The following is an 18,243-nucleotide window of genomic DNA, read 5'->3' on the forward strand; positions in this document are numbered from 1 at the left end:
GGTCCGTAGACAAGGAGATCCACTGCTTAGTTTCTACATTAAGAACACACAATCCCAGTGTTTCCCTGCTGGGTTTTGAAGCTCTCCAAATCCAGATTTACTAGTTACTGCTATTGGGGGGGGGGCTGGTCATTCTGCACATGCCCAGAGGCATTCCATTCTTTCTTTATTTCGACTTCCTTGGGCCCCAGTGTTGAATCCCTAGCAAATCAGCAAGATGTTTGAGAAGGGATCAATGAGACACAGGGTCTTTAGAGGCCTCCCAAATGTCTTGTTCTTCTGAACTGTTTTTGGAAACCGTTATGGTTAAAAAGAGGTGCATAAATATTCTTACGTAAATAAAATGAAATATTGGAGCTCCTTTGAATGCTAGTGGGACTCTCCAATGCTATGTTAAAACTTTATTTTGCCAATTTATTTCTGGGTCTAGGACTGCCTATGAGTCTACTGTTGTGCTTTTTTTAAAAAAAAAAAAATCCCCCCTTCACCCATAGTTCACCTCATTCCCCCACAGAATCTATTTGGAAGTTGATAAATGAAACCTCTGGGAATAAGGGAGTTAGTAAGATGCCCTTGCTTTCTTTTTCTTTCTACGGGACCGCCTCTCCTGGTATGCCCTGCAGAGGACATTAAGGTCCACAAATGATAACATTTTGGAGGTCCAAAGTCACAAGGTGGTGAGATTGGTCTCAACTAGGGCCAGGGCCTTTTCAGTACTGGCCCCGACTTGGTGGAACGCTCTGTCACAAGAGACTAGGGCCCTGCGGGACTTGACATCTTTCCGCAGGGCCTGCAAGACAGAGCTGTTCCGCCTGGCCTTTGGTTTGAACTCAGTCTGACCCTTATGTTTCCCTTCTCTTATGGTTTTGATCTATGGGCTACTTTTAAAATGAGGCTGCATTTTAAATGGCATTTTAACCTGTATTTTAATTTGGTCCCCCCCCCCCCCCATTATGTTTTTACTGTAATTTTTACTGGTGTTAGCCACCCTGAGCCCGGCTCTGGCTGGGGAGGGCGGGGTATACATAAAATTATTATTATTATTAATTATTATTATTATCATCCCAGAGTCTAATGGATTCTGCTGGTATCCAACGGCAACCTACCGTCGTTTCTATCTCTGCTTTCTCTCCCCTCCAAACAGCCTCTTGGAGCTGCTGTGGAATCACACTCTGGACATGCTGAACGAGGCTGCAAAACAGCAACTTGGCAACTTGGCGTACTTCAAGAAATTGCAGTGTGCCCTCAAGGTACTTAGACATGTGGATCAGAATGTAGGACGGAGCATCTGACTTTCTTTGCTGGGCTTTAACAATGGAGCATTCACTCTTTTTCCTTTTTCTTCTTCTTCCCCACCCTCACCCCTTTCATTCCATAGAACTTGGAGCGGTGTTTTCATGGAGAGGGCTGTGGTCTGCCAGAGGACACCCTCCACAATGCAACATTTACAGTAAGATGCTACAAGCCCAATGGGGCTCTCCGGAGCATTGGGAGTGGGGCGAGGGATCCCTCCACCACGAACAGGCCAATCAATCTAGGGACTCAGCTACACTCGTCAATTATATCATTATGATTGTGTGACACCAGATGGCGCTGTAGAGCAATGGGGTTTTCCATTAAGAGCTTTTATAACGTGTTTTTCTATAGCACTTTTAAAAAACCCGATATAGATCCAGCCTAGGCACGCACGAAACATCACCTAGGAATGGTGGTCTTGCTGATCACCAATGATGGGGTCCTTAGAACAAGTGGGCCTCCCGTCTTACTTGCTGCTTGGATTACCTGTTTCAAATTTAATTTGTCTTGCATAATCTGTCAATTGGGGGGTGTTTTGTTTTTTAAACAATTGCTTAATACTAGTACAATTTCTGCTCAAACCTACTTGTCTCCTAGGCTCTGGAAGAAGAACTGGACCTTTGCTCTTCCACCAGCAGAAAACTTATCCAGAAGTACTTCAGTGCCCGAATCCAGCAGCAGGTGTGTGACTTCAGTGGGCTCTGGCTCCTGTTTACGAAGAAGGCTGCATCTCCTTGTTCGTTCTTCCTTGTGCCGAACGATATTGTTACATCTTATTTTCTTACGTTATTTGTGGCTAAGATCATCACTGTTGATTTACAGCAGGGACGTGAGACCTGTGTTCTTATAGGCAAATTAACGGAGAGTTAGGTTATGTTCTGCTCATACTGTACACCTCTGAATACTAGTGGCTTGAAAGAGGAGGAGGGGAGGGAGGAGTTGTGCTGAGGTCCAACTTGTGGGCTTCTCATTGACCCCTGATTGGCCCCTGGCCTAGATGGGGAAATAGCTTGATCTAGCAGGCTCTTACATTTTGTGGCCCAACAGTTCTTATTAGATCACATATCCCATCCTACCTGATTATTGGCCATGCTGTCTGGGGCTGGTGGGTCACACTCCAAAAACATCTGTAGGGGCCATGGATTCCCCATCCCTAATTTACCGGATGGAACTTGAAGTGATGTTTATCCCCCTTTACTACTATGGTATAGGGAGACCAGGACCATTAATTGCTGGCAAGCAAACTGGGGCATTTGAAATGCATCCTGACTTCTCTGGTTGTTCTTATTTCTTAGACAGAGGCTAGCCCTGAAAAATACGGGGCTGTGACCATCAAGGCCCTTTACCGCCACTCGGAACAAAAGCTGCGCGTCGAGGTGCTCAACGCTGTCAACCTCCTTCCCCTGGACTCCAATGGTGAGAGAGCCCTCGAGCCAAAGGAACGTGTCTCATTCTCCTTAGTAGTGCAGGCGCGTGAATCTGGAATGCTGTGTACGGTTCTGGCTGCCTCTTCTCAAAAAGGAGTTGGAAAAAGTTCAGAAATGGTTGATCAGAATGATGATAACAAGGGAGAGTGATTCACTTCCCTTATGAAGCAAAGTTGCAACATTTGGGAGTTTTAAGTTTAGAGAAAATGTGGTCACAATGGCTATGCTCTGCCTTCACCGTTGGAGGCAGCAAGGCTTCTGAATAGCAGTTGCTGGAAACCACGGGAGGGGAGAGTGCTCTTTCGCTCATGTTCCCATGGGCAACTGCTCAGCCACTGTGAGAAAAGAATGCCAGACTAGAAAACTGAAAAATACAGGTTGGTGTTTTGTATAGACGTTGCAGAAAACATTCATGTGTGAGCAGCACTGATCCCATCTGGGAGTCCCCTTCAAATCTGAAAGGCAATTGCAATTGCTGGTAGTATGGATAAATACAGCTTTAATATCTGAAGGGAGAAGGGGCTGAGCAGTCTGTAGGAACTACAGTGCAGTTCATTCACATTTCCAGAAGAGGTGGTTGTTGTCTCACTTAAGTGCTCCTGACTCTGTGCAAAAATCACAGCGGAGAACATTGAGCGTTTACACACTTGGCTCTTTTAAGAACACAGTGTGAGCTCTGCATGCTTGGGACCTGGAATGGGTAAATAAAGATTTTAGTTAAACTGAGCCAAGGGAAAAAATGGATGGACCTGCTCCAGAGAGTTGCTGCATCAGGAAGGTGCCCTTTGCCTAGTGGCAGAGACTAAGCCTTTTATGCAGAAGATCCCAGGTTGAATCTCTGGTAACTTCAGACAGCTTAAAAATATTTCAAGTAGCAGGCTAGGAAAGATGCCAAGTTGGAGAACCACCACTGCCCCATCAGACTCCACAGCATTGGGCTTGTTGTTGCTGTTTAGTCGTTTAGTCGTGTCCGACTCTTCGTGACCCCATGGACCAGAGCACGCCAGGCACTCCTGTCTTCCACTGCCTCCCGCAGTTTGGTCAAACTCATGCTGGTAGCTTTGAGAACACTGTCCAACCATCTCGTCCTCTGTCGTCCCCTTCTCCTTGTGCCCTCCATCTTTCCCAGCATCAGGGTCTTTTCCAGGGAGTCTTCTCTTCTCATGAGGTGGCCAAAGTATTGGAGCCTCAGCTTCACGATCTGTCCTTCCAGTGAGCACTCAGGGCTGATTTCCTTAAGAATGGATAGGTTTGATCTTCTTGCAGTCCATGGGACTCTCAAGAGTCTCCTCCAGCACCATAGATAGACCCAATGCACTGACTTAGTAAAAAGGCAGTCTCTCTTTCAACCCAGAAGGCTGAAACTTAAATCTCAGCAGCCGTAGGGGGCTTGCTTGCTAGAAGGTCTTTGATGGGTCAATAATACTTGGCTTCTGTTCACAATTTATCAGAAGAAAGTACTAGCAAACATTCTACGGTGGGGGAGGGGGTGAACTAAGATAAAGACTCTTAAAATTGCAGGACACCACCAGGTGCCAAGTGAATGCAACTTATGCTTGGGGGTTTGTTAGAGGAACAGATGCCCCAGGACTGACTTGCAGTTTGCTAATGATTACTCTCTTCTTCTTCCTATCCCCCTCACCCCCAGGCTTAAGCGACCCCTTCATCCAACTGACCCTGGAGCCACGGCATGAGTTCCCCGAGGTTATGACACGGACAACCCAGTGCATAAAGAACAATCTCCACCCTCTCTTTGATGAAGTATTTGAATTGTATGTATTATTATTATTATTTATTGAATTTATATACCAACCTATGCCCAGAGATCTCAGGGCGATTCATGGAATAAAATAAAAATATAAAACCACAGAATAAAAACAACAACCCAGTAGCTACCCTTCTCTCCTGCCCTGCAGACCCTTGCCATGGGTTGGTGTTTTTTTAAAGCCAGGCAGCACCCACGGGTCTCAAACCGCTGGAAGTGATTGTGGGATTCAAGCAATGCGTTGGTCAGTGGAACCACTGGGCTAAGATGGCTCAACCCTTGCCATGGTTGATACAGCTTGATAAGTAGCATGAGATGGTGAAGGCTGGTCCATTACAGCAAGTGGGGTCCTGCCCCACCAAGCTCAGTCTCCCCTCAGCCAGCGTCCACTTGCCCTTACTTACAACCAATCCAGGGAGTGGAGGCCCTGGCCGTCAGCTTCCTCCTCCTGAGCCTCAGTTTTGCCCTTGTAGAACGCAGTGGTTGGTGGGTGGGGGAACAACGCTGAAATTACCGTATTTTTCCATGTATAAGATGGGTTTTTTCCTAAAAAATAAGGGGTGTCTTATGCATGGATACATCTCCCCCCCCATTTTCTTAAAACTGAGTCCTCAAAAATAGGGGGTGTCTTATACATGGGGGCGCCTTATAAACGGAAAAATACGGTAAGTCAGCTTGGCCTGTCCTTGTCTCTGTCTCCCCCTACTGTTGGCTGTTCTGCCTTCTGCCCTAACAGTCCCTCTGGACTCCAGCCACTATTGCCCACGAGTGTCACCAATTATTTCTGTTCATGCTTTCCCACTGGTTGGTATGGTTTGAAACACAGAGGAATCATTTGTCTGGTACTTTTTGCTCGGAGGGAGTGATTCTTCCCCCCGGTTTGCAAAACGGGGTCACTCAACTCAGGCCGTCCCCATGCTCATTTCCTTTTACAGTTTGGTCCCTCCAGAAAAATGCCAGCAGGATGGGACGTGCCTGCTGCTCACTGTGTTTGACTACGACACCTTAGGAGCCAATGATCTGGAGGGAGAAGCATTCTTCCCCCTCTGCAAGGTGTTGGGGCTGAGTGAGGATGAGGAAGCCATCAACCCTTCCAGGGTGCCGCAGACCCGATTGTCCTTGACACATCCCGGAACTGCTGGTGAGCTCGTTACTTATACATTCCCAGCTTCACTTGTCCTTCTCCTTTTTGGCCGGCTAAACCTGTAGCCTCTTAGCAGGCAGGGTCATGGGCTCCTAGGCACACACCCCTAGAAAATACAGGTGGGGGGAAATGTTCTTTTGTTCCAGACCAAGTACTAGGCTGTATATTGAAATGCTCACATTTTAGTCCTGTGATTTTTGGCTTGTATCCTGCGTAGCGCTAAGTTAACATTCTGTGAAGTGCCCCCTAACTCTACCCTGGGGCTTCCTTCAACAGGGAGTTTGCAGTGGGGTGAGAGATGCTGTCTTTTGCTGTCGAGTTGGTGGCAAATTATATCTGCACAAACACAGTTATGTACTACTAATCTAATGAAGCCAATTTAAAGAGTTTACAAAAATTCAAGCTGATGCAGCTGATGGGTCTTCCAGGCTTCTCTGCTGACCAAGCAAAGGGAAGGATTTTGTTGTCCCCTGTGGGCCCCATCTGACCATACAGTCATGGCTTCTCCCAAAGAATCATGGGAGCTGTAGTTTGTTAAGGGTGCTTAGAGTTCTAATGGAACACCTATTTCCCCCCAGAGAGCTGCAATTTCCAGAGTGGTTGAACCGTTGATCCTTCTTCTCAGAGAACTCTGGGAGTGGTAGCTTTCTGAGGGGAGTAGGGGTCTCTTAGCAACTCTTGGCACACATAACCAACTACAGTTCCCAGAATTCTTTGAGGAAGACCATGGCTTCTTAAAGTGGTATGATACTGTTTTAAATGTGTAGTGTAGGTGGGGTAGTGGTGCTGGGAATTAAGAGTTCTGCTGCCTGCATTTCAATCCCTTCCCACAGGGAGCATAGGGGGAATTGTCCATATTCCTCCAGCCATTTCAGCATTAGCAATTTAACTAAAAACTAGAAGGCTGGTTTCATAACTTGTCTTCTAAGTTTGGAACCTAGGATGTTATGGAACATTGCAGGCTTAGTATGAGAGCTGGGCCCTGGAGGCGCCTATACATATGAAGGTTTTGGAACCTTGGCTTTGATCTGTTAATGGAGCCATAGAGCTAGGCATGGCTTCTGTTCTACTGCTTCATTTCAGAGATAGAGAGAGTGTAGGGATGGCTTATTTTCATACGATGGCTCCTTGTATAATATGGGTGGAAAGTTAGGGCTTTGTGGCAAACAGGCTGATAATGGGTAATGTTTGACGGGCAAATATCTGCAGAAAGGGCAGAAAAAGCCAAGCAGGAACAAAGGACTGACTTTACTTAGGACCAAGTGCTTTTAAGGGCTCATCTACGTGTCTGCTTGTCCTTTAGCTAGAAAGCACAGGTGGTTTTCCATTTGCCCTACTCTGTTCCTGGGGAAAATGTGCGCTTTAGCTTTAAATTGGAGCAAACATCAATCCAGAAAAAAGCACCTGATTGGTGCTTGCTCCAATTGAGAACAAAATATCAGGTATCCCCAGGGGAACGCAGACGGGAAAGCAGAAGTCTGGATGAGCCCTAAGTGTGCCCATAGCAAATGGAATGATAATTGGTTTGAGGGTAGCATGGAGGCAGGCTTTTTCACCAGCGGCACCAGTGTTGAGAAATTCCTTCCCTGCTGCAGTAGGAGAGGCTTCCTCAGTAACAGCATTCCCCCTGCTCTTGATGACGCAGCCATTTAGGCAAGCATTCCCCTGAACTTGAACTTCCTGATACAGTAAACCCACAACTTAGATATATTTAACTTGTGATCATTCAGCTTTGTGCTCTTGGTAAAAAAAGGTTTGTTTTTGTTTTTGTTTAAAAAAAGACTGAGAAAAAAGACTTTGGCAATGCCCCACCCCCCGCCATTGCACACAATGTGTTTTGACTATACACAAGTTATCAGGCGCTATCCCCGGAACAAAACCTCAAGTTGTAGGTTGTTGTTGTTTTTAAAAAAACCTGTTTAAATTGTTATGTTTTTTAACTGGCTTGTTTAATTGTGTATATTTTTAATGCTTTGGAATGGTTTTTATTGTGTGTTTTAAGAATCTGTTAATTTAATAATTGATTTTATACTTGTAAACTGCTTCAAAGCTATTTTTGCATACAAGTGGCATCTAAATACAGTAAATAAATACACAATGTGAGGCATTTTCCAAAAGTGAGGCAAGGTGAAGAGATTGTTTTTAGATTGCAGGTTGCTGTCCTTTTTATCACTGTAGCTTCTACACTGCCCTCTTCCTAGGGACGCTGGACTGCACCCACTGGACTGCTGCTGGATTTAACTGAGCATCATAGGAGCAGCGTTAGCAGTTGACTCTTAACTAGAGATCTCCTGCTTTTACTTCCAGCAGCTCAAAAGGCTATGGACAGTACCAAACTCCATTCTCCTTTTAATAAGATCCCCTTTTCCTCACTGCTTGGAAAGCTGCTTCCATAGCAACCTCCATCGGGAACAGTGTTTTGACTCACTAAAGGGAGCTACAAGAGGTGCTTGGAGCTAGGACAGGAAATGGAAACAGCTGTTTTTCAATTAGCCTTGTTCTTCATGGGGCACGCACATCATTCGCATAGTATCCATTAGCTGCATCCATTAGCTTGTTACCCCTTGGCGATGTCCTGCAGTTTTCCATCAGGTACCTCTGGGCTTCTTTGCTTTAGGATGTTTTGAGATATATGCAATGGGTAACTTTTTGAGGGGCCCGGATTCTTGGCTTTGGCCTAGAAGAAACTTAAGTCTTAGTTGTTGCCTAGCTTTTGTGATGTCTGTCTGCAGGAAACTGGGTTTGTGTTAAACGTCAAGAGACGTTTAGTTATAGGAGCAGGCTACTTGATTCCACATCTCACTGACTGCATGCCACCTCTCCCACTCTGCCCCAGGCGCTGAAATCTTGAAGCTGCTGGAGACCCGCAAAGGAGACAAGGAAGCCCAGGCATTTGTGAAGCTCCGCAGACAACGAGCAAAGCAATCCAAGGAGACTGAGCGACAGCAGGAGCAACAATAGGGGCTGCAACAGAAGGGACTGAGCTGAAAAGGTGCAGTAGGCAGGGCCTGTGCTGCCATGGCGACAGCAAATACACCATGGAGAGCAGGAAGCCCTTCTTCCACTCCAGCTTTTTCTGCTGGTGCATTGGATGCCAGAGGGACATGCGGCATTCTAGCCTGGCCATAGCAGACCCTGGGGCTCTTTTGTCAGTGCATGCTGAAGAGCAAGCTGTGCCTGGATGAATGTTTGACCTGTTTCTGTTCAAGAGGCGACAGGAAAGGGTTGTGTCACCCACTCCCAGCCCCATTCATCCGTTCTTCATCTGCAGTATGGACTTCCCTTATTTTATTTTAAGAAAAATGGAAAACGTGGTACTATTTGATTTTCATACTGCAGGCTAAGGGATGCTGTGAGCAAACACATGCGCACAACTGGCACGCATGCGTGCACACGGGGACTGAGAAAGAGCCTGTTTGGCCGGCAAAGCTTGTAATGTGCCCCTTGTGGATTTCCCCCAGGAAATGATTTGCTCTGTTTGCCAGATGGCATGGAAAGCAGGCAGCCTGGTACACCAGAAAGCCAAAGGGTGGGGTGGGGGTGGGAGAGCAGCTTTTGGTGAGTTAAAAAAACCAAACACCCCAAACCTGCGATCACTAATCTCTGCTACAGGAACTGGCACTTCCTTCTGATTTAAGCATCGCTGACTTAAAAAGGAATTAAATGGAAGAGCCGCTGGCTGTACGCTGTGATGGATTCTATGCCCACTCATCTCCAGGACACAATTCTGATTATCACAAAGAAGGCACAGATGTTGCTGGGGAGTGGAAACTCTTGCGATTTAAAGCAGGGGAGGCTTTAATTGAAAAGAAAAGCTGCATATTCTATGAACAGTGTTGCTGTTGTTTATACCTGTAAGCTGTGCTTGGCTTTGATGGATTGATGGGAGCATAAGACTGCAGTCACCACCACCACGGTTAGAATTTCACCTCCATTTTGGCAGAAAGGCTTGTGAAGTGTTACTGTGAACCCTGACCTACAGGTAAATCTAGAGACAGCCTAATGTAAGCTTTGATCATAGCACTGCAGGACGCATTCCCTCAATTTCTGAACATTTGCGTCTTGTTCCCCCCACCCCACTCCTTTGCAGTCAGGTGTTTCCGCTGCCAGTGAGGCCAGGTCTTTATAGTAAGGATGGGGAACCTGGACCCCAATTCCCATCATCCATAGCATTGGCCATGCTGGCTGCAAGTTGGGAGTCTGACATCTGGAGAGCCACAGGTTCCACCCCCACTCCTGCTCTACAACTTAACTTTTCCTGTTTTTCCTAAAGCCTAGAGCAGATCGTTGTCAGTGTGGTGGTGGTAGATTTAGCCAAGGTTTCTGTGCAAGGGGAAATTTGCTCAATAGACTGTAGTTCTCAGCTGGTTTCCTCTCCCATCAAAAGGAATTGCTTTCCTGTAAGTGAAAAGGACAACTAAAGGATTATGTGAGGCTAAGGCATGCTATTTCTGTCACATTAGCAGCTAAAGGCTAAAGGCTGTGAAAGAAACCAGGCCAGGCTCTCCTTTAGTTTGGGCGGGGTGAGCTCTGAGCAAGCAAAAGCGTTTCCTATTTTTACAACTGTGTGTATGTGCATACATTCCTGAGGGGAGAGCTGAGTGGACAGGCTCTTGTGGAGGCATTTTTGAGCATCTTAAATATGTAGTGCTTTAATGCCTTTCACTTACTACACAGTCTTTGCAGGGGAGAGAAAACTCGAGAGCATCCTCTATATAGAGCACAGCTGCTGGATGTCTTCTCTACTAACCCCCGCCCCCCCCCAAAAAAAACCAAGATTTTTAAGCTAAACTGTGCTTTCCTCCAGTGTACCTCAGGAGACTTATTGGCATACTATACACCACTTATTCTAGAATGTGTTCCAGTTTAAATTGGTGAATATAGTGTAAGAAGGGGACAGGAGCATTCCGTGGCACTAGCAGCAGGGAGGGAAACGGCGTATGAAGTAATCTCATTTCGTTCTGTAAAGGCCTGTAGAAAGCAACCTCTGCAGAGGCAGCTAGGGTAGTTGCAGGAGGAAGGGATGTAGCATAAGTCCTGCATTGATTCAAAGCAAGAGTGTCCTCCTCTAAGCATCCTGGTTCCAAAAATGGCCAACCAGATGTTTTGCACAGCCCATAGCAGCTCTCCCTTACTGTTTGCCTCCCCCTCCAGTTCTGCAAATGGAAGTGTAACTAAGAAGTGTGGCAGTGCAACATAATGTGGCACTTCGGTTCAGAGTTCCAGTTACTTCATTCCCTCCCCTGACTGCCCCACCCCAACCAGTCACTCTTTTAAAACCATTAAAACCAGTTGCCCCCTCTCTGGTCGGGGACAGAGGGTGGCGCTTGGGGGGGAACTGTCATCCCGCCACTCCTTGGTGTGTGGAGTGCCTCAGGGTGCGATTCTCTCCCCGATGCTTTTTAACATCTTTATGCGCCCCCTCGCCCAGCTTGTCCGGAGTTTTGGGCTGGGCTGCCATCAGTATGCTGATGACACCCAACTCTATCTGTTGATGGATGGCCATCCTGACTCGGCCCCAGACACACTGATCAGATGCTTGGAAGCTGTGGCTGGATGGTTACGTGGGAGCCGGTTGAAGTTAAATCCTTCGAAGACAGAGGTCCTCTGGCTGGGACGGGACGATATGGGATTGAGGGGGCAACTCCCATCTCTTGCGGGGGTGCAATTAGTGCCAGCACCGTCCGTCAAGAGTTTGGGTGTAATCTTCGATACCTCCCTCTCTATGGAGGCGCAGATTACAGCTATAACAAAGGCGGCATTTTTTCATCTCCGCCAAGCTAAGCAGTTGGCCCCTTACCTCTCTCGCCCTGACCTAGCCACTGTGATCCACGCGACGGTCACCTCCAGACTGGATTATTGTAACTCGCTCTACGTGGGGCTGCCCTTGAGACTGACCCAGAAACTCCAGCGGGTGCAGAATGCCGCAGCGAGACTCCTTACGGGGTCCTCGCTGCGAGATCACATTCATCCGGTGCTATACCAGCTGCACTGGCTCCCGGTGGAGTACAGGATCAGGTTTAAGGTGCTGGTTTTAACCTTCAAAGCCCTATACGGCCTAGGACCCTCGTATCTACGGGACCGCCTCTCCTGGTATGCCCCACAGAGGAACTTACGGTCCTCAAATAAAAACATCTTGAAGGTCCCAGGCCTCAGAGAGGTTAGGTTGGCCTCAACTAGAGCCAGGGCTTTTTCGGCTGCGGCTCCAACCTGGTGGAACGCTCTGTCACAAGAGACAAGGGCCCTGCAGGACTTGACATCTTTCCGCAGGGCCTGCAAGACAGAGCTGTTCCACCAGGCCTTTGGTTAGGGCACAGCCTGACTCCCTCCTTTGGCAATCTTTACAATACTTTAGTTTATGGTTGCCATCAATTCTGATTTTAATTAATTCTTATGATGTTTTTATAATGTTGCACTATTTTAGTGTTGTCAGCCGCCCTGAGCCCGGCTTCGGCTGGGGAGGGCGGGATATAAATAAAATTTATTATTATTATTATTATTATTTCAAGCCCACTGGAACATGCTCAGTCTTCATTGGCCTGTATTGGATCCACCCTGCATTTGGAGTGTTGTTGGTGTGGTGGCGGAGACACTCGTGCCCAATTCCAGTCTATGGGCTGCTCTCACTTTTGTCACTGGGAACATTTAAAATAATTACTCAGGGTGGAACCAGCAATTGGATAACCCAGATAATCAGGTTTCCTTTTGTGTGTGTGTGTCACCAAATCCCTATTTCATGGAGATTGTGCAGGTTTGTGACTGTATGAATAAAAAATTGAGAGGACAGTATACTACTTCTGAACCTGGGAGTTTTGTTTAGCCATCATAGAGATCATGACTACAGTGCCTGCTGCTAAACATGGCCTCCATAAATTTGACTAGGCCTGCATTAAAACCATTCAACCAAAGGGTCAGCACATCTTGTGGCTCAAGTGCCATAAATGATGTGCTGTAGGTAGGGTTGGGCAACATCAGCTTTTCAACATTGCGCTATATTGCCAGCCAAACATCGTGGTGATATACCGAGATGTTGAAAAAGCAAGCTGCATTGGCCTCTGCCCAGGAGGCACCTGGTGAAAGTGCCCCAGGTGGTTTCACCCAGACGCTCATGGGCTGGGACAACACAGCTTGTTTGTGCAGCTCAGCTGGGGCTTGGGAAAGTTTCCCCCTCCCCAGCTGAGACAGCCCCTGCGCTCCTGCCGCTCACAGGTGAATGGGCAGAGCATCGGGGCTCCTTTAACTGCTCGGCTGAGGCAAGAGCAGCTATAAACTCCTCAGTTGAGCAGTTTAAAGATGCAGAGGGAGGAACAAGCTGTATCGGCGCCTCGCCAATACAGCTTGTTTCTCCCTCTGCATTGTATGAGGAGCAGACTGCGATGGCAGTTCCACTGAGCGGTATATCGCTGGCGAAACCACCACCGCTTCAAAGTCCCTCTGCTAAGCAGCGCCCACTGGACGAACTCTTGACTCCCTCCAGCAGATGCTGATAGCAGACGGACTCAGGAGCGGTGGCAGTTTCACCAGTGATATACCGCTCAGTGGAACTGACATTGTGGCCTGCTCCTCATATATGGCCCAGGCCTAGCTGTAGGAAGTCCTTTTGGCTGTTGTGAATCTATTCCTTTATCAGTTTCAGTGGGTGAGCCTGAGCTCCAGTACAGTATGAAAGGGAGAGGGGAGGAAATGCTCACTCTAACCTTCTACCCATTGCACCCTTTGATATCCTATTTTCTCCATGTCATCTCTGTCCTTATTTTAATAACCCCAAACACTTTAGCCTTTCTTAATTGGGAAGGCGTTTTCATTGCTTGATCATATTGACTGCACTTCTCTGCCTCTTTTCTAGCTTTGTGATGTCCTTGTTGAGTTGGCATGACCAGAACATGCATGTAGTAGTCTAGAGGTGGTTGCCCCTTGGTTTTAAGAAAGACATTATTATATTGGCCATTTTCAGGCCATTTCCGAACTGGGCCCAGCATGGAATCTTTATTCCTACACAGCTATGCCATTTTTATTGTGCCATCCATTATGACGGCAAGTTTGAGTCAGTTTAGAATTCTATCAGTATATATGTGAAGTTATTTTTTTGCCACTTTACATTTACTTTTGATTTCATATGCCATTCTGTTGCTTATGAAATATGTAGTAGAAAGGCCAGTTTGGGGCATCTCACATTTTTCACCTCCCTGCAAAATTGTTATATTCCACAGACTTGACCTCCAGAACACTTATGAGTAAATGAAGTAGCGGCACTCCCATCACAGGTCTTTGGCATAGCATAGTACTTACCTCCTTCTCCTCCTGTGATAACAGTCTCTTCTTTCTATGTGCAGAGTCCTGTTTGTCAACCAAATCTTGATGCAAAAGAGGATCTGTCATTTTATCCCAAGACAACTAAGTTCAGGCAGAGGCCTTAGGGAAGTTATGTCACCAAAAGTAAATGCCTATAAGATCACTTCTCTACCTATTTGGTTAACCCCCAGATGCTTCTGAAATTGTTAGGGAAGCAAGACTTCAACTTGTACAAGCCATGCTTGTGCTACCTATATAAAGCGTCTTGTTCTACGTCAGGGTTGGGGAACCTGTGGCCATCAGCTTCTGCTTGACTCTAACTCCCCATTAGTCCCTGGCTGTATTGCCAACAGTCAGGGATGATGGGAGTTGTATTCCGGTAACACCTGAAGGGTCACAGAGAGGAGTGTGTGTAAAAATAATTTACAGTGCAACGGTATAATTTATATAAGCTGCTCCACCCTCTATTTAGTGTTTATCGTCATCCCTAGAAGGGAATGACAGCCCTCAGATTGAAAATGGTTCTTCATCCCTGTTACAGAGACAAGGCATAGAAAGCACATGTGCATAGTAGTAATTAACACATGTGTAGATCTCAGCATTTGCTGGTCTTACAAGTAAATAAGTCACTAGCTAGCTAGCCTCCGCTGCAGCAGCTTCTATGTAGTGATTTCATGAAATGTGGATTGATCCTTCTGCCTCATCTAATTAAGAGTAGTTGAGTGTCTGGTTGAATCTTTATTTTTCCAGAAAGGCTTGCCTGTGGGAACTACTTTTCTAGTTCAGTGAATGACCAAAGAACCTACATTCTAGCACTGAGAAGCTGTTGGTGTGTCCCATCTCTCTCCAGCCTGCACCCATTACTTATTCCTAATCATTCACGCTTTGGGGCTGTGTTTACTCAGCCAAAGGAGAATACTAGTAAGCGAGGACAGGATATGGGATAGAATCACTATGGAGACACAATTACAAAAACAAGACAGCTTGGACAGATAGCAAACACAGATACCATTATTCTAGGGGGTGTCAATGTGGTGACTTACAGAGGTTGCTGAACCATCCCTGACTACTGGTCATGTTGACTGGGGTCGATAGGAATTGGAGGGCACCATGTTGGCTATAACTACAAATGGGATAGCTACATACTAGTTCAGCCAAGTTAATCATGCAAAACGTTCCACTGAAATCAATGGGGCAATTTGGGCTAAGCAACCACTGGGTCTCAATTCAATCAATAATAACATATCCTGCTGATTTCAGTGGGTCTTAAGGCTGATTAAATAGCTGGATTAGCATTATTAAATTTCCACAAATTTTTTTCCCATGGTCCAAACCCAGAATTCTCAAATTCGCTCACTTTATTCTGGATTCAAGATTTTGGGAGGCCAATTACAAAATGTCCTTGTTTCTCTCTCTCTTATGTTAATGGAAAGAAAGAGGAGGCAAGACCACCAATTTCTCACACCAATTTTGAAGTGAGAAGAGTATACGGAGATCTCTGGGTTAGGAGTTCTAAGTAAGGAGATAAGCTTTCCCCATTTCCAGTTGGGTCCTTAAAAAGCCAACTGAGGAAAAGTTCCTATTCAAAAGCAGATTCTCCCCAGATCTAGAACTTTGTTTCCATGGAATCCAAGATGCTGTTGCAGGTGGTGTGTTGGGAGATATTCCGAGATACTTCATGGTTGAGAATAAGGACTTTCTTTTACGCACTGTCTTTATAGCTTAAAGGATCTTTCACAAAACCCTGAAATTGTATTGTATCTTGAGCAGTATGAGGGATATATTTATATAAAATACAGTAAATTGATTGGGTTCTATCTTTGCAGTCCTCTAGGCTGCAAAGGCTACTGTTTCTATATAACCAACTGGAAGGTGAAAAAAAGATGTGATTGTGCAGCATTCCTGGCCTACAATCTACAAAGAATCACTTCTGGCACAAGTTCCATGAGAGCAAAGGGAACGTGTACACTTTACCATGGTGCAGCTGCTTCACATACCTGCCATTCACTTCATGGAGCTTGAACAGGAGACCTTCCTAGCGGAATGTTAGGCAGGTCCTCCCCCCCAACCTCTCTAGCTTTCAAGTAGAGATCAAAGGGTACTAAGAAAACTCACATGGACACCACATATACACTCTAAAACACACATACATATGCACACACAGAACTGCTGCCTTTTTTTTCTTAGCAAAAAAATAAAAAAATTTATTGTCTTCTAGAAAATCCATCCTGCCCTTGGAAATTGTGACACAAGATTGCATTTTTTTAAGCTCCACATGCAAATCCACTTTGCCAAGAAAGAGTGTCTAAAACCAGGTTTCTGGACAGCCAAACACACATATATACAGAATACGAGAAAGAACAACAGCTGAAATCACAGTTCCGCATTACAGTCTATAATAATGGAATCAAACACCACATTGTACACACCACCTATTACCTTTTGGCTGACTTCTACACAGACTTGAGCGGCTCTCTGTCCCAGCCGCCCTCCACCCTCCCCTGCCTAGGAAAATCCAAGGAGAGAGACTGGTTCAGAATTGCCACCATAAATACTGTAGTGTGTAATTTTAAGAATTTATATAGAATGTATTTATATATTTTTTTTCCTTTCAAACATTGGAAGCTACAGAGTGGGGAAGCCCCATAGAGATCTTTTGATCCACAGTCACCAATTTGCAGGAATACTTCACTTATAATACTTTTCGCCAGCAACATCTACTTTCTGGTTGCATTGCTCTAAAGGCTGATATAATCCCGGAGGGGAATCAAAAGGAGGGAAAAAATGAGAAACCCCCCCAGACTGGTAATAAATACTTTTCCCTTTTGGGGACGGAACCAATATGGGAAAGTCCTGTCTGTCTAGTGGGACAGCACTAAACTGTTGAGTCCTTTATGTCCTTCCATGCTAAGGAAGGAAATTCTCTTCATTTGTCTGAGCTGTGCAGCCCTTGAAGTGGCTCAGGTTAAGCTTGGAGACTTATGGAAAGTTAAAGAGAAAAAGGAATTTTCCTGTGAAGAATTCTGTGCGGGGTCTCTGGCTCTGTTTACATGTGATGCTAAGTGATGGTTTAGCATTAGAAGGACAAGCTGAAGGAAACCTTGGGTATGTATGCTCTGCTTGCCACCTCCAGCACTGCAACGAGGAGGAAACTGGAACCTTCTGCTTGAACATTACAGCCAAACTGTAAAGTGAGGTTAATTGTATCTATGGTTATGGGGGTGGAGAGAGGCAGCTTTATAAACCATGGTTTGAAGTTGCTTTCACTATCTGTAGTTAAGATTAAATGCAGTTTATCCAGATTTAAATGTCACAAGAATCTGTGGTTAGTCTAAAATGGAAGTGAAAGCTTGCAAAGTCCTCTGTGTGAGTGCACCAGAGACTGCAGGGCTGTAGCTTAGCCTTGTAACACTGAGCCATCACTTAAGTGTTACGTGCAAACCCAGACCCTGTGTGCTGCATATAGGCAATTCCCCACAATAAATTGTTAGGTGCCGTTTTCCCCTCTGCTGAAGTTGGGCAGTAGAGAAGCGTAGCCCAGCACCTCTGAGCTGTAGGATTACTAGGTCATCTGCCCGAATGTGTGGAAATTCCTCAGCCCCACAAAGCCAATTGTTTTAAAAGAAGCATATACAGGTTAATTCTTAACACTTATTTCTCTACTAATTCTTCATCTACCTGATAGTTCTCTGCTGCTAATCAAGGTAAGTCTACCAGCCTTTTTTGAATACTCTGGTTTTTGCAACCACAATATTCCCTTGGCTGGTAAAATTAGTCATATCAGCAGGTCCTCCCCAAACTTCTGGAATGATTCCCCCCCCCATTAGGCCTTGGCATAGAGGCCAGAGAGGGAATACAAGAGGCATTCTGCTCAGAAGTGTGTGAACTTTCATAATCCAAGCACATCTCCTTGGGCTGTCCATTTAGGATGATTTACTCTAGCACCAAATAATAGCTTTAGCATCAGGCAAAACCCAATCACATAATCCCGTTGGCCTAAAAAAAAACCCCAGTGGTGAGCAGGTACTATTCAAATCAGCAACTACTAGCTCAATCAAGATTTGCTTTCGGTTAAACAAAAATATGCATATTTCCTCTCATTCATGGTTCATCCCACCCTATCCCGGTAAACAAAAAATTCCTATGCAGAAACTTAACCCAAAGTTACAAAACAGATTGGTTTTGCTTTTCCATTTGGTACCTAACAAATGAATTCACATTTCAGGTATTTCATTTCAATATTAAAATTCATAGAAATCTAGGCTTTTTTCTAAAAAAGTGCGTCTTAAAAGAGCTAAAGAATGGGATAGAGAAGCGTG

At 45.6% G+C, this 18,243-nt stretch overlaps 1 protein-coding gene across 6 annotated transcripts in view; it reads left to right on the plus strand.

The window, feature by feature from the left end:
* UNC13D (unc-13 homolog D) overlaps positions 1-18,185 on the plus strand; it is a 66,743-nt gene extending 48,558 nt beyond the window's left edge. For 5 of the 6 annotated variants that reach the window (XM_081185090.1, XM_081185089.1, XM_081185088.1 and 2 more), the window contains 7 exons: positions 1,145-1,250; positions 1,379-1,450; positions 1,894-1,977; positions 2,592-2,712; positions 4,372-4,495; positions 5,424-5,629; positions 8,469-10,393. In XM_081185090.1, coding sequence (XP_081041216.1) covers positions 1,145-1,250; positions 1,379-1,450; positions 1,894-1,977; positions 2,592-2,712; positions 4,372-4,495; positions 5,424-5,629; positions 8,469-8,593 — 838 coding nt within the window. In that variant the 3' untranslated portion in view covers positions 8,594-10,393. Of the gene's footprint in view, positions 1-1,144; positions 1,251-1,378; positions 1,451-1,893; positions 1,978-2,591; positions 2,713-4,371; positions 4,496-5,423; positions 5,630-8,468; positions 10,394-15,750 lie in introns of those variants that run through there. The other variant, XR_014005540.1, reaches the window with a different exon arrangement.
* The last annotated feature ends 58 nt before the right edge of the window (positions 18,186-18,243 follow it).

Source organism: Podarcis bocagei, assembly GCF_964188305.1.
Source record: "Podarcis bocagei genome assembly, chromosome: 2".
In the NCBI taxonomy this organism is placed as follows: domain Eukaryota; kingdom Metazoa; phylum Chordata; class Lepidosauria; order Squamata; family Lacertidae; genus Podarcis; species Podarcis bocagei.